The sequence below is a fragment of the Balaenoptera physalus genome, assembly GCF_965194825.1.
Source record: "Balaenoptera physalus genome assembly, chromosome: 6".
Taxonomy (NCBI): domain Eukaryota; kingdom Metazoa; phylum Chordata; class Mammalia; order Artiodactyla; family Balaenopteridae; genus Balaenoptera; species Balaenoptera physalus.
In genome coordinates this window covers 7,281,954-7,305,945 of record NC_138885.1, presented here as the reverse complement: position 1 = coordinate 7,305,945, position 23,992 = coordinate 7,281,954, and the positions used below count along the sequence as shown (strand labels likewise).

At 36.2% G+C, this 23,992-nt stretch overlaps 1 protein-coding gene across 5 annotated transcripts in view; it reads right to left on the bottom strand.

Annotated features, from left to right (window-relative positions):
• The window catches only part of WDR33 (WD repeat domain 33), a 99,981-nt gene that overhangs the window by 53,981 nt on the left and 22,008 nt on the right, over nt 1–23,992 (bottom strand). For 4 of the 5 annotated variants that reach the window (XM_082465672.1, XM_082465670.1, XM_082465673.1 and 1 more), the window contains exons 2-6: nt 5,535–5,761; nt 4,210–4,278; nt 3,522–3,626; nt 1,189–1,284; nt 850–1,001 (exon numbers count right to left, since the gene is read on the bottom strand). In XM_082465672.1, the coding sequence (XP_082321798.1) occupies nt 850–1,001; nt 1,189–1,284; nt 3,522–3,626; nt 4,210–4,278; nt 5,535–5,738 (626 nt within the window). In that variant the 5' untranslated portion in view covers nt 5,739–5,761. Of the gene's footprint in view, nt 1–849; nt 1,002–1,188; nt 1,285–3,521; nt 3,627–4,209; nt 4,279–5,534; nt 5,762–8,245; nt 8,330–23,992 lie in introns of all 5 variants that reach the window. The other variant, XM_082465671.1, reaches the window with a different exon arrangement.

The window sequence follows — 23,992 nt, the reverse complement described above, 5'->3', positions numbered from 1 at the left end:
GACTGCAGTGGATGATGTTTCTATAAAGATGTCAACCTCCTCCCACACGTGGGTGGCACAACCGTAAAGAATGCTGCTTAGCTTTATTCTGAGGCTGCAGCAATTCTTCAGGCTTGTTTTTGAAACTTTTTTTTTCCATTTCTACTATACATATCTCACTGATATGTAAAAATATACAACTCACTGAAAATATTTTAAACTCCCACTTATGATACATTTGCATTACTGATGTTATCAACAGTGAATCAGAAGGAAAGTCTTCTTGACATTGGTCTGCTTACAGTTTCAAAGCTTGAAAGAACCCACTCATTAATCCATTAATGTTTGCCACATCCAGAGTTACTTGTGAGAGTTTTTAGTCCTACTATACTTTCCTTTTGAAGTCGTGGCATAACCAAGCCAACCAGGTCTTCACTTAAGCCTTTTTTATCTTGCATTTTGTGTGAACTCTGAAGGTGTTTTCTGTAGGCTTTATATTTTATTCAGTTGTATAATTAAAGACTGAATTCTTTATTTGGAATGAAATATTCTTGTCTTACATAGTAGGTAATAAAAATGAATAACGTATACACATTATTAACCATAAACGAAAAGAGAAAACCAGTGCAAAATGCGGCAGACAATACATCTCTAACATATTGCAAAGGCTGATACCGGGACAACACTACTTCAGAAAAGTGCCAGCAAAATGGTGAATGTGTGAAAACAAAGAAAAATATTGTGTTTATAGGGTGCAGAAAGTTTCCCAGAATCTGACAGAGCCCATGCATCTCTGCACCCAGAATACACTTAGAGAATAATTTAACCATGACAATAGGGACTACAGAAAATGGTATATTGTGTATAAACCTGGCCTCTCTAATCGCCTCCTTATGTGCCTGGAACATCTTGACGTTGTTCATGTTCGACTGCCAATATTTCACATATCCTCCGTGGTCCGCTGTCAACATCCACATGTCATTATGTGACCAAGTCATGGCTCTCACTGGGCTATCGTGAGCCTGTGAAAACATAAAACATTTGTAAACATTATACAAAAGAATGTATGACGGAAGCCTTTACAGGAGCATATATTAACTCATAACAATAATCTGTCCAATTTTAAGTTTAAAATGCCAAGACAGTAACTCTATATCAAGTTCTTTACAGTAACACAGGATGATGCTACCATCTGATGATTACTGTTACCTGTAATATTGTTTCGAAATTGAAAGTGAGTCCATTCCACAAGGTGAACTCTCCACTAGAGGCTCCAGTGACTAACCGTCTTCCTTCTGGAGTCCACTGGCGGGAAAAAAAAGACATTATACAAGGTCACGAATCCTCAACCTTAATTTTTAAAACATTTAGAAAGTCTTTATTTATAAAACATCCAATAATTGACATTAAGTGGACAATACTGACTTTCACTTAAGACTATAGCTCAGATTTATAAGCAAGTACTTTGTCAGAAAAGAACTTGTATTAACACAGTGCAAGGAAAGCTCTAGCACTTTAGCTCATTAAGTAAAAATAATAAGTGCATTTTAAATACCTGTTAAGTTACACACACCTAGGCACTCTAAACAGCATTTCAAAACAAAATATGCAAAGACCTAATTTTTCTAGAATACATGGCAGACCAACATAAATAAGATGGTCAGTCACCAGAAAAACTCAAAGACTAAATGTATAAAGGATTTGGTTTATTACAGCTGCTAGTGAACCAATTCAGGCAAAAAAGTTACCAGTGTCTTATGAAAAAACAGTATTACATTTAAGGACATCAAGGCTATCAAACTTTTCCTGGAAACTAAACGTACAATATATACATGTATATATATTTTTTTAACTTCTTCGTTCACAGTATCAGGCAGTGACAGGTCTTATGCTAATCTAGCCTCCAAGAAAATGTAATACAACAGAGGCATGACAAACAGTACCCCAATATTTCAATGTCACAATTTGCACACTGAAGGGAATCTGTGATATATGCTTATCAACTCAAAATGCAACATATTTTTTCTTACTTTTATTTTCAAGTTTCTATGATAGATTACACGTTCATTTTCCTTAGATGTAAATACATGAAATATCTATACAACAATCCTATTAGTAAAAAATGTGACACAGAGTTGAAAAATACAAGTGTGTTTATAGGATGAGATACATGAAATGAAGTCTGGTAAATTTCACAGATATATATGACAAGTCAGCCTTTTACTGTTTACCTGCAGATCATGATTTTGATTATTATTAATAAAATCCTCCTACTTTCCTAGTTTCTGTTATCTGCTATGGATCCCAACCCAGTAAATACTACAAGCAATCAAACTGTAGACACAGGACCCACAGTCTTTATGTCTTTAATACCTTGTAATTTGGACTTGCCTCTACTATGTGCAAATTTCTTAAGACCTTATAGCTCAATTCCCAAATGAGAAATTTACCCATCTAACAAGATACAGGACACAGAATGCTCAGATATTACTCATTCCAAAAAGGTTTTGTGTTATGCTAACAAGATATTAAAATTAGCTGCCATCATACTCCTTTTGCCAAATTCCCTGGCAAACAAAATTACACTACCTACTAGTTGGCTCTCCTAATACAAAAGCTATTCAAATAATGTTTCTTTACTAATGGTTTCTACTGTAATAGGCCTCTGAAGTAAACAGGAGGCCTGAGACTGACTACCACATTTGTATGGAGCTCAAGCCAGAGTCTCTTCCAGCCCCTCTCAGTTCTCCCGGCTGTCTATCACAACTCTCTAATAAGAAGATCTGCTTATTTTGCTCATTTGCCACAATGTTTGCCATGACTGTCTTTTCTCTGTCCCATTACTTTTTTCAATTCTTATTTGCTCCACTTTGACTATTAACTTTCCTACATTTCTGGACTTGATACACTGCTAACCAGCAAGTGCATTCTTACTAGCAAACCACAAAAAAATGATTATATCATTATCTATGGAAATATTAACAGGACGCCTGGGAGACAGAGATGGGAAGACTTTTTTATTGCAAACCCCTTCAAATTTTAATAATTTGAACCATGTTAATACATTATTTATTTTTAAATTATATTTTAAAAATTTTAGTGAAAATGTATAGAGTACCTACAATGTACCTTCATGGAGCTGACAATTATGGTCTACCACTGGTCTTCAGCTCTTCTTAGGTGTTTTCCTTCCTAGTAACCCTAAGAGTTTTCATTCACCTTGAGAAGCTGCTCTCTAAACAGTAACAAAACATTCCTATTCAAGAGCAAGTCAGACACCTGCTGCAATATATATATCCATGGCCAGCTCAGAGAGAATTCTATGGAAATTGCAACATGAAGAAAAGCAATCCAAAAGTACTACCTTACTAAATGCGGATATAGTGGATAAATGATTGGATATTTCAAAATAAAAACACAAGCAATACACTGATTTTTATCCCAGATATACATTTAAAATAATGTTTAATTTTCTTTGCAAATATATTTGCAGGCTAACTCAAGAGTTAATTTTTCCAAAAAATATCAAACAGAATACTTACCCTAACAACAAATACTGGACACTTTACTTTATTTGTTGACGTTCGAACAAACTTTGTTGTTACTGCATTCATAGGATTATTCAGCATCCCAATAGGTGGAACCAGCTACAAAAAAAGAAAATTGGGTTTAAAGATCACAAACAGGGCATAAACCAGGGACATGACAAGGTAATTACTTCAACATTTAAAGACAAATTCAGGACCATATAGGACTTTCAAAACACTATTATAATAGATTACAATTAGTCTATAGTAATTAAATGAAGAAAATGGAGATACAGGAAAGTTAAATGCCCATAATTACTAAATAAACAATAAAATCGAGTGCCAGATTTCCCCCAATTACTTCTCAAAGTTAACACAATTAAACACATTCATAACAAGCCAAGTTTAAAATTAACTTTCCTGTTACAGAGACTCTGAGGCAGCGCAATCTTTTGCTGGACACTGCTTTAAACCCCAAATCAAAAGTTCATCCGTCATCAGATTAAAAGGAAAATTTAAATTGAGATTTAAAAAAAAAAAACCCATGGTTTACACAGATATGTTATATTATCCCTTTAGGAATGTTTTATTTTAATTATAAAAATGTAAAAAGAAAAGTCCATGTTTGAATTAGAGATCCCATAGTTCAAACGTCCAAGCAAAGAGGTTTCTATTAAGCTAGCATGACATATCTTATACTTACATCATTATAATAACCTGCATCAGGCTGAATTGCCCGCATATCTCTCTGGTCTCTTTGCCATATTCTATTCTGTTAAAAAATAAATAAATAAATAAATAAATCAATTAATATATGGTCTAATTATACTCAATTTGAAACGTAAGTAAATATTTACAAAATGCAAGCTGTCGTTAAATGGGGAAAAAAGAAGACTAAAACTTTTTCATTATGTTCTAAAACATAGATAATAGTGTATATCTTAAGAGATTTCCCCTCTTATGACACTGACATTGCTTAGAATTTCCCTCCTTTCTTTACTCATATTATGCCCAACCAATCATCCAAGATGCTGCTGACCCCAACACATTCTCACTGACCATACCTCAGTAAACGGAAAAAGGACAAGGGGTAGACAGACATTCCCAATTCCTTCAAAATTCTCAGCACGAAACAATTCCTCTTATCTTGGTGTTGGTTTTCTTAATTCCTCCCAAACTTTCCTAGTCTAGTTTTCCAACTGAAACACCTGAAAAAGCCTAAATCTGTCTTTACCTCTGAATGAATATTTTTGCTATGTGCCTGCAACATACTAATTATGCCCAATATGCATACAGGTCTTTTAACAACTTGTCTCAGGTAATGAAAAGCAGACAAATTTTCTTCACAGGAGGCAGAGCAGACCAAAACCTGATTAACGTGGAGTTAGCAATGAAAAAAACAAATCACAGAGGCTTAAGACAAGAAAGGTTAAGACAAGTAAATAAAGAACTCAAAGGGGAGATATGTCAAGCTGACACAGGTTTAGGCAGACCCCTACACTGCCTTTCTTTGCCATGTCAGAGTTAGTTTCACCCTATAAGACTATAGTAGGCGCTCAACCCTCTAAGTAAATACAGCCCTTTTCCCTGAGGGGCTTGGAGAGTCGCGTTCTGATGCCAGTGTCTTGGACATGCAAGTCACTATTCTGAACACATGTTCTAATACAAATATTCCTATGTTGGTAGTCTCTTAACATTTCATATACACTGTGGGTTTAACAAGTGTTTTAAAGTTGGCCTAGTTGGACAAAAGTACCCTCTTCTGAAATACAGTGTGAACCTTTAGAACAAAATCTAAATCTATTTTTAAGTTGGAGTCTAATAATTTTTGAGATTATTCATGTACGCAAAGAGCAAAAAAAAAAAAAAAGTACTCTTTTTTTATTGAGGTGATTGGCCTCATTTGAAATTCTACTTCATCCTACTAATTCAAAAAACACAGGTATACTCATTACCCTGCATTATAAAAACTTTCTTCTTTTTAAGAAACCAAAGTTTGGTCATCTGAAGTACATTAACTGGACTTACCTCCAAATACTTAATTACAGATGGATTATAGTCTATGGTTTTTCGGTTTACTGCTTTTCTCATTCGTTTTCCATCAAAGGTAAGCTGTTGCATTGCTTGCTGCTGTGCAAAATCAGGCCGCTTATAAAATAGCTGTCGAGGTGCCTGGTGTTGGAACCTTGGCATATGGAAAAAACGAGGAGGAGAACCAATTTCCGTAGCCATGGTGATGTTTTCCTTCTAGGACACTAGGGTAAGGAAAAAGTACTGTCACTACAAATATATCAGCACTGTAACACTGCCTGAAAATATTTTTAAATGAACATTTTTTTACACTTCTTTTCCTTTTCCTAATATGCACCATTTTTAGCTTTTAGTCAACCTATTTCCAAAATGAACTATTAAATCTAATGGCAGAGACCAGTTACACATTTGAAAAAGGTCAATTCACAGAATAAATGCTAATAAGTATTTGTTGTAAAATTTAGCCTGACGGAAAGAAAAATCACTGTTTATAACAGCTTGAGGCAATTGTGTTGTGCACGTGTGGGGTGGGTAAATTGTGGAGGGTAAGGAAGGTAAAATCACTGAGAACTGTTCACATTTTTAAAATGAAGTTTTCATTAGATGTTTGATAGTAAAACACATCATTTTATCGTAAGTCCCCCATTTTATACAAGAGTAACTAAAAAATTTTAAAACCTGACATTTTGTCCTTTTAAATTTCCTAGGACTAGTGTTAAAAAGTGGAATAAACTATCTTACTTCATATGAATGCTAAAAGTATGTATATCTAATTTCAGGCTCAAAGTAACTACCACAGAAACTTATTTCTCAGTATGTGGATTTACATATTTATAAGGCAATATTAAGCTAAGATCTGAAGGAAAAAAACGTTAAGAGCTTACAGTTTTTCAACTTTAGTGTTCTCCAATTAAACTTACTTTCCAATAATACAAATATGCATGATTTAAAACCACATTTTCAAGCATATTTTAAAAATCAGACCATGGGAAAAAAAAAATCAGACCATGAAAAAACACATAAAGGGTGTTATAACCATTTTGGTATTTTTCTTTGAAAAAGAGGAATGATTACACTCTCCATTATTTTTCTATATTCTTACATTTGCCTTTCTTCATTCAAGACACTAAATAAAGGACCTGAAAATAAATCTGTGATTTCCTCTGGATGAAAATATTCTTAGTACTAGCTAATTCACCCATGTCCCTTTAGTATCTCCTGAAACCATTTAATAATAACAGAAAGGAAATGGGGCAGGAGGAGGGGTGGGGGTGGGGAGATAAGTCCTGACTCCCACAACACCAAAAGTAAACAGTGCAATTAAACGTGCATCTAATACATATTACTGCCACTACTCTGGAACAATCCCAGAAGACTCCTGACAAATGTTCATCTGTAATGAGATGAGACACATTCTCAGTCTGTGTGTATATTAAATTAGAATGCATTTGCCTCAATAAGGTTGGTGAAGGAATCTGTTTATTCAGCTATCCCACGAATCCTACTAAGTTTCAGCATGCAGATTTCAATTAACGGCTTTAATTCAGATGTCTACGCCAGTAATTCTAAAAGGATGCAGCTTTGAAAAGTGTATTTTAAAATTTCTATTTTTTTCACTTTATAATCATCAAATTTCTAATTTTATTAGAATAAAGTTATCCTAATAGTCTAGTTTCTAATATCATTGATACCAAATGAGAATAAAGATTTTTACATGTATCAAAAGAGGCTTAAAAATTATTCAGCCAAAAAAACAAGGGAATGAAGTGCTGACACACGCTACAACATGGATGAATCTCAAAAACACTACTCAAGGGGCTTCCCTGGTGGCGCAGTGGTTAAGAATCCGCCTGCCAATGCAGGGGACACGGGTTCGAGCTCTGGTCCGGGAAGATCCCACATGCCGTGGAGCAACTAAGCCCATGCGCCACAACTACTGAGCTTGTGCTCTAGAGCCCGCAAGCCACAACTACTAAGCCTGAGTGCTGCAACTACTGAAGCCAGCGCGCCTAAAGCCCGTGCTCTGTAACAAGAGAAGCCACCGCAATGAGAAGCCTGCGCACCGCAACGAAGAGTAGCCCCCGCTCGCCGCAACTAGAGAAAGCCCGCGCACAGCAACAAAGACCCAACGCAGGCAAAAAAAAAAAAAAAATTAAAAAGGTCCAGCATGAAGAAAATGAAAAAAAAATATTATATTCTAAATCAAAATCCAGCCCTAAACCAAGAAAACCTCCTGACAATACAGTAACCAGTCTTCATAAATGCCTTACACACTTCAGCTTCACTTCTGCAAACCACTGTAATTTGCCCAAAGTCAAAACAGAGCCTCTTAGTGGCTGTTATGAGCTGAACTGTGTCCCCCCACAAATTCGTATGTTGAAGTCCTAACTTCCAGTACCTCAGAATGTGACTGCACTTGCAGATAAAGCCCTAACCCTTGTGACTGATATCCCAATAAGAGAAGGATATTAGGACGCACGCATGCACAGAAGGAAGGCCATGTGAAAACATGGGAAGACGAAAGCCATCTACAAGCCAAGAAGAGAGGTCTCAGAAGAAACCAACCCCCTGCTCACACCTTAATCTCAGATTTCTAACTTCCAAAACTGTGAGAAAATTAATTTCTGTTGTTTAAGCCACCCAGTCTGTGGCACTTTGTGATGGCAACCCCAGCAGACCAACACAGAGGCAGAGGCAGAGCAAAATACCTGGACCTCCTGACTCTTCTTCAACTCTTCTTCCTTTGGGTTGCCAAAAGATTTCAGCAATAATGATATAACAGCTTTCGATGACTGAAACAGCAGAAAACTTGATATATGAGGTTGAAAAATGAATGACCCAGATAGAAAAACCATTAATAAAATCATTAAAACTATCCTTTTCAGGTTTCACTCAGGACTATACTTCAAGGAACTATATATATAACCAAATACAGAAAAAGAAATAAGAGCTTTATCTTTCATAAAAATAATTACTGTAATTTCTACTCACTGAAGTACTCACACTTGAGCTATGCTAACAGAAGACAACAATTTAAACCAGAAGGCAGGGCTGTCCCCACAGCATATTCATCTCATATCTGGGGTAGAGTGGGAGGGAGGGAGATAGACGGGATGGGGTGGGGAGAAGGGTGCTGTAGGCAAGACAGAAACTGAGGCAGAATGAGCACAAGTAATTTGCGTATGATCATTAAATACATACTAACAACAGAACCAAATTGCTAAGGAAAAAAATCACCTGAAACATTGAATTCATCATGTCTTTCTCATACACACAAACCTTCAATGTTTCAAGAAATCAGCACAATTTTATCAAGTGCCTACTTTTTATTACACCTAGCATAGGGTACAACATATTGTCGTGATTCACTGAATATCACTTCTAAGGTCATAGAATATATTTCATACTTTGTGTTTTTTGGTCCCCATCTCTATTTTTGGCAAATACAAAGACTCCTGAAGTCACAAAAGTCTGCAGCATATTCTTAGCCTTCAAGCTTGCAACTACTCTCCAAAATTGGGCAGGTCATGCCACTTCTCTGCATCTGTTTTTTCAACCTGGACGACAAGTCTAATGTAGATAACTTCAAAGATCCTTTTTGCTCAAAGATATTATTTTGTATGAAATATATTATTCTTTTAGCCAATGTACTGACTAGTCTGTTGAACAAACTGGAATACCCAGACGCGTTTGTGTATGCAAATCCATACAAGCATTATAATTCTGCTTCTTGTCCCAACTATTACAAAATAACCTTTTATAATCTTAGTCATGTGATACTACCAAGGTTATAAATGAAGATAGGGAAAAAACCACAAATGCTTTTTTTTTTTTTAACAGCTTTACTGGGATGTAATTTACATACCATAATTTCAACGCTTTAATGTATACAATTCAGTGGTTCTTAGTGTAACCACTAAAAGACTTGTGTAACCATCACAACATCCAACTTTAGATTTCTGTCCCCCCACAAAAAAAACCCATTACACATTAACCATGTTTTCTCATTCTCCTCAACCCTCTCAGTCCTAGGCAATCACCAATCTCCTTTCTGTCTCTACAGATTTGCTCTTCTGGGCATTTCATATAAATGGGACCATACAATATGTGATCTTTTGTGAGTGGCTGCTTTTACTTTACATAATGCTTTCATGGTTCATCCATGTTGTAACATGGATCAATATTTCATTCCTTTTTATAGCTGAGTGCTATTCTATTGTACAGATATTCCACATTTTGTTTATTCATTTGTCAGATTGACATTTGAATTTTTTCCACCTTTTGTTTGTATAAACATGCTTCTGTGAACATTCACGTACAAGCTTTTGTGCAGACCTAAGTTTTTATTTCTGTTAGGTATATATTTAGTAGTGGAACTGCTGGGTCATAGGGTAACTCTATGTTTAACATTTGGAGGAACTGTCAAGCTGTTTTGCAAAATGGCCACCCATTTTACATTCCCACCAACAATGTATGTGGGTTTCAATCTCTTGTCTTTTAGCCTAGCATGTCATCTATGCTGGAAAACATTTCACATGTAGTTGAGAAGATGAGTATTTTACTGTTCAGTTGAGTGTTCTGTAGACATTTATTAGGTCTTGATAATTCATAGTGTTGTCCAAGTCTTCTACATCCTTGTTGATCTTCTGCCTAATTGTTCTATCCATTATTGACCGTGGAGTACTGAAGCCTCTACTTAATGTTGTGGAATTACCTATTTCTTCCTTCAACTCTTCGTGTATTTTGCTATTTTCTTCTCCATGTATTTTGGTTTTATCTTATTCAGGACACATATGTTAATAATTTTTGTATCTTCCCTTTTTTATCATAAAATGTCCCTTTTCATATCTAGTAATTTTTTGTTTGTTTTAAAGTCTATTTTTTCTGGTATTAGTATAGCCACTTCAGCATGCTTATGGTTGCTATTTGCATGATGTATGTTTTTTCATCCTTTTACTTTGTACACATTAGACCTGTGAATCCAAGGAGCGTCTCCTACAGAAAACATTTTTTTAAACCCAGTTCGACAATATATGACTTTTGATTGTATTGTTTAATTCATTACATTTAGTTTTTATTATTGATACGGTAGGATTTATTTATGTTTAACACTTTACCTTTAGTTTTCTACATGTCTCATGTTTTTGTTTTTTGTTATTGTTCCTCCATTTTCCTTTTTTTTTTTACATCATATTAATTTTATGATTAATAACATGATTGTCATGTTCTACCAAATAAACAAACAGACAACTTTTACATATGAATTGCCATTACAGCAAATCTCTAGATCACTTTGGGAAGAATTGATATATTTAAAATACTGATAGTCATTATTTACAAAGATATCTTTTTTTTAACATCTTTATTGGAGTATAATTGCTTTACAGTGGTGTGTTTGTTTCTGCTTTATAACAAAGTGAATCAGTTATATATATACATATGTTCCCGTATCTCTTCCCTCTTACATCTCCCTCCCTTCCACCCTCCCTATCCCACCCCTCTAGGTGGTCGCAAAGCACCAAGCTGATCTTCCTGTGCTATGCGGCTGCTTCCCACTAGCTATCTATTTTATGTTTGGTAGTGTATATATGTCCATGCCACTCTCTCTGTCACAGCTTACCCTTCCCCCTCCCCATATCCTCAAGTCCATTCTCTAGTAGGTCTGTGTCTTTATTCTCGTCTTGCCCCTAGGTTCTTCATGACCTTTTTTTTTTTTTTTCTTAGATTCCAAATATATGTGTTAGCATACTGTATTTGTTTTTCTCTTTCTGACTTACTTCACTCTGTATGACAGACTCTACGTCCATCCACCTCACTACAAATAACTCCATTTTGTTTCTTTTTATAGCTGAGTAATATTCCATTGTATACATGTGCCACATCTTTATCCATTCATCTGTTGATGGACACTTAGGTTGCTTCCATGTCCTGGCTCTTGTAAACAGAGCTGCAATCAACATTTTGGTACATGACTCTTTTTGAATTATGGTTTTCTCAGGGTATATGCCCAGTAGTGCGATTGCTGGGTCGTATGGTAGTTCTATTTTTAGTTTTTTAAGGAACCTCCATACTGTTCTCCATAGTGGCTGTATCAATTTACATTCCCACCAACAGTGCAAGAGGGTTCCCTTTTTTCCACACCCTCTCCAGCATTTATTGTTTGTAGATTTTCTGATGATGGCCATTCTGACCAGTGAACCACAAATGCTTTTCTTAAAGAAAAGTCATTACAAGTTTCACATTGTAGAATTGTGCTAAACAATAACTCATTTTATTGAACCTAACTTCTAATTAAAGTAATAAAAACTCTATACTAGTAGTAACACAAGCTCAAAAATTAGAATAGCAGAATGAACAGAAAGAGATTTATGAGAGATGTAAGACTTAAATTGAAAATTATATAGCAAAACTTATTAATAATGAGCAGGCACCACCAAATTCACTGAGGCAGTTACTAGTTACTAGCTATGAATACATAAACTTAGGAACTGTTGAATTTGTTGAAAAATCCCTGTGACATAGGGAAGCATAAGAAGTAATGTAATTCATTTCAAGAAGTAATCAGTGAGCACTAACTACTTGACAGGCTAAAGACAGAGACACACATAAAGTCTGTCCTCAAGACTGACAGTTTATCAGAACAGAAGAGCTCATAAAGAAAGCAATGTGAGAATACTACTACATTGAGAATCTACTATGCTTGTTTACCAGGAACTATTCATAGGCAATAGGGATATAACACAGGATGCTTACTGCACAATTCAGCCTCAAGAAGTTTAAATTCAGGGTGGGGTGGGGGAAGGTTGGAGGAAAAGACAGGAAAGAAACAAAAATAAGTAACATTCATTCATTCAGCACACCACATCCCGAATAATCTTTTCCCCAACCAAACATAACCCAAAATAATCTTCCCCAAGCAAACATTTCTGACTCCCTGAGAAAAATTTTACCATCACAGCCAATCTCCAACTAAAACACAGGGGGAAAGGTGTACAGTTGACTCTTGAACAATGCGGGGTTAACCTGAGTATAACTTATAGTCAGCCCTCCATATCCACGGTCCTTCGCAACTTCAGAGTCAACCAACAAATGGACCATGCAGTACTGTAGTATTTATTGAAAATCATTTGCGTCTAAGTGGACCTGCACAGATCAAACCCACATTGGTCAAGGGTCAAATGTATTTTTTATTGGAAAATAACACTGCTAAACCTTAACTAATTCCACAAATTCAATCCAAAATGAATTTACTAAATGCTTCACACAATTGAATAAAAATATCTTTACGATTCAGGAGGGTAGAACTGAAAAGAAACCTCCGTGGCCTGAAAGTTCATCAATTGCTCTGAAGTAGTGCTTTTCCTTTAAACCAGAAGTCATATCCTATTGGTGGTTCCTAAAATCAATGTGGCTGACAACTAGCATTACTTTAATAATTTAAAAAATAGAACAGACAAGATTGAACCACACATTTTAAAGGAAAGAACTGCTTCTTAAAACTTGTTTTGGTTGTACATGTGTGTACACTAGGTCACAATGTAAAAAAGTATTTCCTTCCTGTTAATTTGTCAAAAGTGAAAGCAAATGGCTTAATGTTAACAAACCGTTCAGTGAAAACCAGAGTTTCTTATTTATGCTATCTTCTGCTTATGATGACTTAATTTCTGCTGCCACTGAGAATCCACAGCCAAAGAAGTTCAAATACAGCATCTGTCTAGTGTGGGTACAATGCCTGGCTACAGTAGCTATGGCACCAGAATCTGGTCGGACTATGAAATATAACAATTCTTACCGTGTCAACCACTAATCAGAGCTTTCTGATCAGCACGTGAAAGCTTGTTTCCCCAAACTGAGAGGAAAGAATTCTAACCGAAAGCAAACTACTGATGCATTAAATAGCTAGGATAGCAAGTACAATTACTGAAGGGCTTTTAAAAATAACAGAAGATTTTAAGATCACCACCCTCATTAACACAAACCTGGTCCCCTAGGTCAGAACCTCAGCCTAGGAACCTCTACTGAAGATTATCACCAGACCATTAGGCCCTGAGATGGATAATCTACCCTAAAAGAGATCTGATACCTAATCTGCCATAGAACTTTGAGGGGATCTACACGAGTGGTAAAAAAGGCCAATAACAAAGTAATCAATATGTTCTCTCTTCAATGTCCAATCACTGATAAATATGAATCCTGAACAAATCAGGAGACATTATGTTGAGACCATTCCATCTTTTAAAGAATAAACTAGAAGGCAATTGTTTAAATAAGTAGTTTTTAAAAGTTCACGATTCTGTACCTTGTTGATGACTAAATCTGACATTAAAGATCAACTTTACTTAACTCTCAGTGTAGGAGTTTTCCAACTTTTATTGCTTTCAGCCTCAGATTTACCTGCGTAATTCTTTGTAACTTGCGGTAAGCAGCTTTGGTTGTATACTTAGGTACAAGGGTACTGAAACATTTTAGTGGACACTGCACTCAACCAGTTTAATACATGTTACCTGATACTGTATTTGGGCTTTTACATTCAGTTTTCTGTGCCATTTCAAAAGCTAATTTTAATATTTAATGGACATGTGACCACAAATCTGACTGTCTACTCAATTGGAAAGTAACAACTCAATATTTCAAAAGTGTGATTCTGGGATAAGGAACCTGTACCATCAACGGTTTTCAATGGAGATAAAGTCAGTGGTTATTGGATATGTTTATTTCCCCTTGTCATTAGCATACAAAGAGGGTTTTCCATTCTTACACTTTTCAAACTGCATTGTGATTTATCAACTGTCTAAACCAATAAAAACTGGACAAACCAATTCTCACTGGATTAGTGAACTGCCTTTGTAAAAGTAAACAAAAACCATGCCCCATTTAGATAAGGTAAGTAATCATAAAGTGACCTCCTAAATTAAAGATAAGGAATTCAAAGATTCAAGTGTGAGTTGAAGTCAGCAGTTCCTAAGGCCAGACTTTAAGGGTCTCATCTTCATTCTGATTTAACAGTATGGGATATGAACTGGGCAGCAGAGAGTTTTAAAAGCTCCCAGGTGATACCTTAGTGTGGCAAAATTTGGGAACCACTGGACAAAGTAACTTGGATAGCTTACTTCTGAAACAGGTTTTTTTTTTTTTTAGCTGCACCCTGCGGCTTGTGGGATCTTAGTTCCCCGACCAGGGATCGAACCCCAGCCACAGCAGTGAAAGCACCATATCCTAACCACTGGACCACCAAGGAATTCAATGAAAGAGTTTCTTTATGGCAGCAAATTCTTAAACTTTTTATTTCAGGACCCCTTTACTCTTAAAAATTGAGGATTTCCCCCCAATTTTTGTTAATTGTGGTATTTATATCCATAGATACTTGCCATATTAGAAATTAAAACAGAAAAATCCAAAGTATTTATTAATTTAATTTAGAATGATGACAAACCTATTATAATAACTATTTTCCCTTCACCAGAAACAACTAGTGAGAGACTGGCATTGTTTTTTACATTTTTGCAAATCTCCTTAATGTCTAGCTTAACTGAAAACAGCTGGATTCTCATGTCTGCTTCTGCATTCAATCTGCTGCAATATGTTATTATTTAGGTTAGAGTACATGAAAAATATCTGGACCCACAGAGATATACATTCGGAAAAAGGAAGATTATTTTAATAGCCTCAGAAAATTAGGGGTATTCTTTGATATTCCAACAAAAATTGACAAGTGATAGTTTATTAAATATTAACTGTAATGCAGCCTCTGAAATCACATCAATAAGCTTTCTGTACTCTATTATATTAAAATACACTGGTTTATTTTGCACTTTGGAACTTTAAACCATGATTTTTCAACACCATGCACTGATCACTTGGAAAACACTGGTTCCACAAAATCAGGCATTTCATCTAACTGTCACACTTCTTATAAAACATGTAATAATCACTTTTATTAAAATCAGCATTGATCTCACCATAAATACTATTAATTACTGGGAAACTCAACCTCACAGACACAAGTTTTCCAAAACTCTAATTCTTGCTTGAAAACTCAATTTTTATCACTGGCAACAAACACTAACAGTTACTTTCCTTGAAGCAACAGTCTACTTAGATTCATCTTCAAGAAAAATATTTAACATATACTCAAGAAGTCTGAATGCCATAGCTTGTCATTCTTTTCATTTAAATTTATTTAATATTTTTATATACTTTTAAAAATTACAGTTGATTTACAATATTGTGTTAACTTCTGCTGTAGAGCAAAATGATTGAGTTATACATATGTATACATTTTTTTGTATATTCTTTTCCATTGTGGTTTATCGCAAGATATTGTATCTAGTTCTCTGTGCTATACTGTAGGACCTTGTTGTTTGTCAATTCTACATGTAATGGTTTGCATCTGCTAACCCCAAACTCCCACTCCATCTCTCCCCCTCCCCTCCTCCCCCTCTGGCAACCACAAGTCTGTTCTCTCTGTCTGTGAATCTGTTTCTGTTTCATAGATAAGTTCATTTGTGTCATATTTTAGATTCCACACACGATAACATACGGTATTTGTCTTTCTCCTTCTGATTTACTTCACTTAATATGATAATCTCTAAGTCCATCCATATTGCTGCAAATGGCATTATTTCATTATTTTTTATGGCTGAGTAGCATTCCATTGTATATATGTACCACATCATCTTCATCCATTCATCTGTCGATGGACATTTAGGTTGCTTCCATGTCTTGGCTATTGTGAATAGTGCTGCTTGAACATAAGGGTGCATGTACCTTTTGAATTATAATTTTAACTGGATACATGCCGAGGGGTGGGATTGCTGGATCATATGGCAACTCTATTTTTAGTTTTTTGAGGACCCTCCATACTGTTTTCCATAGTGGCTGCACCAATTTACATTCCCACCAAAGGTGTAGGAGGGTTCCCTTTTCTCCACACTCTCCAGCATTTGTTATTTGTAGACGTTTTAATGATGGCCATTCTGATCGGTGTGAGGTGATATCTCATTGTAGTTTTGATTTGCATTTCTCTAATAATTAGCGATGTTGAGCATCTTTTCATGTGCCTGTTGGCCGTCTGTATGTCTTCTTTGGAGAAATGTCTATTTAAGTTTTCTGCCCATTTTTCAATTGGGTTTCTTTTTGTTGTTGAGTTGTATGAGCTGTTTGTATATTTTGGAAATTAATCCCTTGTCGGTCACATAGTTTACAAATATTTTCTCCCATTCCATAGGTTGTCTTTTTGTTTTGTTTCCTTTGCTGTGCAAAAGCTTGTAAGTTTGATGAGGTCACATTTGTTTATTTTGCTTTTATTTCTATTGCCTTGGGTGACTGACCTAAGAGAACACTGATACAATTTATGTTGAAGAATGTTTTGCCTATGTTCTCTTTTAGGAGATTACGGTGCCATGTCTTATACTTAAGGCTTTAAGCCATTTTGAATTTATTTTTGTGTATGGTGTGAGGGTGTGTTCTAACTTTATTCACTTACATGCAGCTGTCTGACTTTCCCAACACCACTTGCTGTAGAGACTATCTTTCTCCCATTGTACGTACTTGCCTCCTCTGACGAAAATTAACTGACCTTAGTTGTGTGGGTTTGTTTCTGAGTGGTCTTTTCTGTTTCATTGATCCAGATATCTGTTTTTGTGCCAATACCATGCTGTTTTGATTGCTGTAGCTTTGTAGTAGTCTCTGAAGTCTGGGAGGGTTATCCCTCCTGCTTTGTTCTTTTTCCTCAGGATTGCTTTGGCAATTCTGGGTCTTTTATGGTTCCGTATAAACTTTAGGATTACTTGTTCTAGTTCTGTGAAAATGTAATGGGTAATTTGATAGGGATCACACTGAATCTGTAGATTGCTTTGGGCAGTATGGCCATTTTAACAATATTAATTCTTCCAATCCAAGAGCATGGGCTATCTTTCCATTTCTTTGAATCATCTTCAATTTCCTTTATTAGTTTTATAGTCCTCAGCATATAAGTCGTTCACCTCCTTGGGCAGGTTTATTCCTATACGCTTTTATCTTCTAAAGCAGTTCTAGGTCCACAGCAAAAGTGAGCAGAAGGCACAGAGTTCCTGTGCACAGTCCCCCTCCCTCACAACATTCAGCATCAGACTGAAAATTAAAATCAGTGTACCAATATTAACACATCACTATCACCCAAAGCCCAAAGTTTATATAAGGGTTCACTCTCGGTGTTGTACATCCTATGGGTTTTGAAAAATGTATTCAGATTGACTTCTTTCACACAGCAGTATGTATTTAAAGTCCCTCCAGGTCTTTTCCACAATAGCTTAGCTCATTTCTTTTTAGCACTGACTAACATTCCATTGCCTGGATGTACCACTCTTTGTTTATCCATTCACCTATAAAGTATATCTTGGTTACCTAAGTTTTGGCAATTAGTAATAAAGTTACTATAAACACTCACATGCAGGTTTTTTCTATGAATTTATTTTCAACTAATTTGGTTAAACACCAAGAAGTGCGATTACTGGATCCTCTGGTAAGAGTACACTTCATTTTGGGACTTCCCTGGTGGTCCAGTGGTTAAGACTCCACACTTCCAGTAGGGGACCTGGGTTCGATCCCTGGTCAGGGAACTAGATCCCACATGCCGCAACTAAGACCCAGCACAGCCAAATAAGTAAATAAATATTTTTAGAAAAGAGTATACTTCATTTTGTAAAAAACTAACAAACTGTCCAAAGTGGCTGCACCATTTTGCATTTCCACCAGCAATGAATGAGACTTTGTGTTGCTCCACAGCCTCACCAGCATTTGGTGATGTCAGTGTTTTGGATTTTAGACATTCTAACAGGTGTGCAGTGGTATCTCGTTGTTTTAATTTGCAATTCCCTAATGATGTATGATGCTGGGCATCTTTCCATATTCGTATTTGTCACCTGTATATCTTCCTTGGAGAGGTGTCTGTTCAGATCTTTTGCCCGTTTTTTAAACTGAGTTCTACATTTTCTTATTGTTAAGTTTTAAGAGTTCTCTGCATATCCTGGGTAACAGTCTTTTATCAGATATGTCTTCTGCAAATATCTTCTCTCAGTCTGTGGCTTATCTTCTCATACTCTTGATTAATTTATTTTTAAAGTTACATGCAAGGGACTTCCCTGGTGGTTCAGTGGTTAAGAATCCGCCTGCCAATGCAGGGGACATGGGTTCGAGCCCTGCTCCGGGAAGACCCCACATGCCACGGAGCAACTAAGCCCGTGTGCCACAACTACTGAAGCCCGTGCTCTAGAGCCAGCGTGCCAAACTATTGAAGGCTGAGCACCTAGAGCCCATGCTCCACAACAAGAGAAACCACCAAAGTGAGAAGCCCACGCACCACAACAAAGAGTAGCCCCCGCTCGCCGCAACTAGAGAAAGCCCACGCACAGCAACAAAGACCCAACGCAGCCAAAAATAAATTTATTTTAAAAATAAAATAAAATAAATAAAATATACCTGTAAAAAAAAAAAAGCTAAGTGCAGCAAAATTCACTTTTTGGTATACGTTTCTAAGTTTTAACAAATGCATAGAATCATGGAACAATCAAGATGTAGAACAGTTCCACCACCCCCATATATTCCTTCACACTGGCCCGCTGTTACAGATCTCCTACCACTACTCTTAGCCCTTGGCAACCATTGATCTGTTTCCTATCCCTGTAATTGTGTGTTGTTTTTTTTTTTTTTGGCCGCTAGGTACGGCATGCGGGATCTAACCTGCGACCCCTGCAGTGGAAGCGTGGAGTCTTAACCACTGGACCACCAGGGAAGTCCCCTCATCATTGTAGTTTCTGTCTTTTACAGAATGTCATATAAATAGAATCATACATTGTATATAGACTTTTAAGTCTGGTATTTTCTATTCAGCATAATACTTTCGAGATTCGCCAACGCTATTGCAAATTCCTTTTTTTACTGTTGAATTCTATAGACATACCACAACTGTTTATCCATTTACCAATTCAGGAACATTTGGATTTTTGGCCGTGCTTGGCAATTTGAACAAAATTGCTATAAACATTCACATGTAGTTTTTGTGTGACGTAACTTTTCATTTTTCATGGGTAAATATCTAGGATTGAAACTGCTGGGTCATGTTAAGTTTATGTTTAACTTTATGGAAAGCAGCCAAACTGTTTCCCAAAGTGGCTGTACCATTTTGCATTCCCAACAGCAATGCATAAAAGTTCCAGTTGCTCTACATCCTCACTTATACTTGGTATAGTCCACTAGGCGGAGGACATGGTTGTTTGTTTTGCTTTTCAGTCATTCTAATAGTAGAGAAGTAGTATCTTGTTGAGGTTTAATTTGCATTTCCCTAGTGACTAATGATGTAGAAGTCTTTTCAGATATTTATTTGTCACACATGTATCTTTGCCAGCAAAGCTTCTTTTCAAATCTTTTGCCTATTTTTAAATTGGATTTTCGTTTTTTGGGCCATGCCACATGGCTTGCGGGATCTTAGTTCCCTGACCAGGGATTGAACCGAAGCCCTTGGCATTGAGAGCGTGGAGCCCTAATCACTGGACTGCCAGAGAACTCCCTCTGGTTATTTTCTTACTGTTGAGTTCTGAGAGTTCCTTCCATAATCTACACACAAAATCTTTATCAGATATGTGATTTGCGAATATTTTCTCTCAGTCTGTCACTTCTTTTCATTCTCTTCACCATTTCTTTCAGAGTAGAAGTTTTTCATCTTAATGCAATCAAACTTATCAACTGATTTCCTGCTTTCAATTATATCTAAGAAGTCTCTATCTAAGCCAAGGCTACAAAGATTTTCTCCTGTCTTCTCCTCTGTCAATTTTATTGTTTTACATTTTCCAATTGTACTGTAAACAATTATAAAAAAGACTCATCTTTTTTCTATTGAATTGTCTTTCACATTTTGTGGGGGGTCTACCTCAATATCTTGATTACCGTAACTGTAAAGAATATCTTGAAATCAGCCAGATCTCACATCAGATTCTCCAACTATGTTGTTCTTTATCAAGTGTTTTAGCAATCTGTGCTCCTTTGCCATTCTCTGATTTTTAAAAGCAGCTTATCATTGATTACCTACAAAAAATCTTTCTGGGATTCTGATCTGGTGGATCAATTTGAGGAGAAATTACACCTTAATGTTTAGTCTTCAAAACCACAAAAAGGTAAATTCTCTACAATTCCTTGGGCCTTCCTTAATTTCTTTAATCAGTTTTGTAGTTTTCGGCTCACAGATCCTGTACACATTTTGCTAGACTGATATCTATTTTTTGGTGCTTTTTAAATGGTACCATTTTTTACATATTTCCATTGCTGTAATTCCAATTAATTGTATTTCCATACTGAAATACAATTAATTGTATACATTGTCTATATAACCTGAAATCTTGCTAAACTCACTTATTAGTTCTAGAAGCTTTCCTGTAGACTTCTTGGGGTTTTCTGCACAATCATGTTATTTGCAAATAGGGGCAATTTTATTTCTTCCTTTCTGTTCTAAAAGCCCTTTGTATTTCTTTTTCTTGCCTTATTGCAGTGTTCTTAATTTTAGGGGAAAAAGCATTGTCTTTCACTATTAAGTATTCACTATTAAATATGACATTAGCTATAGACTTTTATAGATGCCCTTCATGAGTGAAAGAAAATCCCTTCCATTCCTAGTTTGTAAGAATTTTTAGCATGAAAGTATGAAGAACTGTATCAAATGCTTATTCTCTATCTACAAAGACTAGTATATTAATATGGTAAATTACCCCAACTGATTTTCAAATGTTGAACAGCCTTTCATTTCCAGGATAAACCGCATTTATTATGATGTATTATATACATCTTATAATTAGCTGTATTTGATACAGTCACTAATATTTTGTAACTCTTCCATCCATGTTCGTGAGGAGTATTGGTATAGTTTTACTTTCTTGTATATCTTTATCTGGTTTTGTATCAAGCCTCATATACTGAGTTGAGAAGTATTTCTTCTAATATCTCCTGGAAGAGACTATACAGAACTTGCATTATTTCCTCTTTTTTTTTGGCTGAGCAGCATGTGGGATCTTAGTTCCCTGACCAGGGATCAAACCCATGTCCCCTGCAGTGGAAGCACGGAGACTTAACCACTGGACTGCCAGGGAACTCCCATGTATTATTTCCTCCTTACGTGTTTGGTAAACGTCACCTGTGAAACCATCTGAACATCAAGTTTCTTCTTTTGAAAGGATTTTAACTATGAAATCAGTTTCTTTAAAAGATATAGGACTGGGACTTCCCTGGCAGTCCAGTGGTTAAGACTCTGTGCTTCCAACGCAGGGGGCGCAGGTTCAATCCCTGGTCAGGGAACTAGGACCCCACATGCCACGGAGCCAAAAAAAAAAAAAAAAGAGGGACTTCCCTAGTGGTCCAGTGGTAAATAATCCACCTGCCAATGGAGACACGGGTTCAATCCCTGGTTGGGGAACTAAGATCCCACATGCCGTGGGGGCAATTAAGCCTGCACACCACAATGAAGAGCCCTCACCACAATGAAAGATCCCGTGTGCCTCAACAAAGATCCCGCATGCCACAACTAAGACCTGACACAGCCCAAAAAAAAAAAAAAAGAGCGAGAGAGAGACAGGACTATTCAGGTTATCTATTTCTTCTTGAGTGACTTTTAGTAGTTTGTGTTGTTGCAGGAATTGTTCATTTTCACTCAAGTTATTAAATTTTAGAGCACAGAATTTTCATATTATTCCCTTATTATAATTTTAATGTCTGTAAGCTGTGTAGTGATAGCCCTTCTTTCATTCCTGATGGTTAATTTGGGCGCCTCCTTCTCTATACTCTCCCCACCTCTCTCTGAACAGTCTGTCATTCTTTTAAGTAAAAAATGGGTTCCATAAAAATAAGTGAGTATTATCATTACATAATTGTCCCTCAAGAGAAATGACATACTTTTGTAAGTGAGAAAAAGCACTTTATCTACACTTCCCATTTCATCACACAGTACGTATTTGTCTCCTCAGGCTGCCGTAACAAACTATCACAGACTGAAAGACTGATTAAACAACAGAAATTTATTTTCTCACAGTTCTAGAAGCTGAAAATTTGAAATCACGGTACCAGCATAGTCAAGTTCTGGTGAGAGCTCTCTTCCTGGCTTGCCGATGTCCACCTTCTTGCTGTGTCCTCATAGGGCAGACAGAAAGAAACAGCAAGTTCTCTGGTGTCTCTTCTTATAAAGACATTAATCCCATCATAAAGACCCTACCTTCATGATTTCACCTAAACCTAATTATCTCCCAAAGGCCCCATCTCCAAATCCTATCACTGGGAGTTAGTGTTCCAACATACAATTCTCACAGGGACACAATTCTGTCCACAGTACACTACACTGTATTTTAAAACACACATTCAAGTTTTAACATTTAAATAAATTAATTATTTTTACTGCTTGTCAATGACATTCTTTTTTTTTTAATAAACAGATATTCATTTTAAATTACTTATTTATTTTTTATTTTTGGCTGTGTTGGGTCTTCGTTTCTGTGTGAGGGCTTTCTCCAGTTACGGCGAGCGGGGGCCACTCTTCATCGCGGTGCGTGGGCCTCTATCATGGCCTCTCTTGTTGCGGAGCACAGGCTCCAGATGAGCAGGCTCAGTAGTTGTGGCTCACGGGCCTAGTTGCTCCGCAGCATGTGGGATCTTCCCAGACCAGGGCTCAAACCCGTGTCCCCTGCATCAGCAGGCAGATTCTCAACCACTGCACCACCAGGGAAGCTCCAATGACATTCTTAAGTAAAATGCTTTTTTCATTTTAACTACCAGTGTGAGGTGACAGTAAACATACAATGACTACTAACACAGTTGGTACCACTGCCTTGAATCATGTTAAGGAGCCAGCATTTTTATCCATTATTGCTTTTACACCATAAGTGCAAATGTCAACACAGTAAAAAAGCCTAATAATATCTTAGCATTATTATAAAAATAGTCCTGGTCTCACCTTGAGAATTCACCACTGCCTTACAAAGTTAAGTTCAAATAACTACCACAGAAAAAATTTTTACAAACTGCAAAATTTATTAGGAATTTAAGATATTCACATAGTATTCACAATAGATACAACTAATGTTAAAAACTTGATCCATTCCTAAATCTTCCAAATTCACTGATGAAAATAATCAAGCTATGCTTTCATTTGATGAAGTAAACCTTAGAAGGAAATATAAAGTTCTATAGAATCTAAAAAAGAAGAAACTACCTTGGTTGGCTATCTTGGTTGTGATAAAACAAACAAAAAAATAAATAAAGCAGGCCATTTGTAAGCTATAAGCACACTCATGTTTTTATAGGATTATATTACTTACAGACAGATACACCAGAAATATTACCAGTGATGACCTCAGAAAGGGAATTAGATGACTTAGGACAAGAAATTTAGTTTATGTTCGCTTCCAGTTTTATAGGGTCATGTCTTATATTTAGATCTTTAA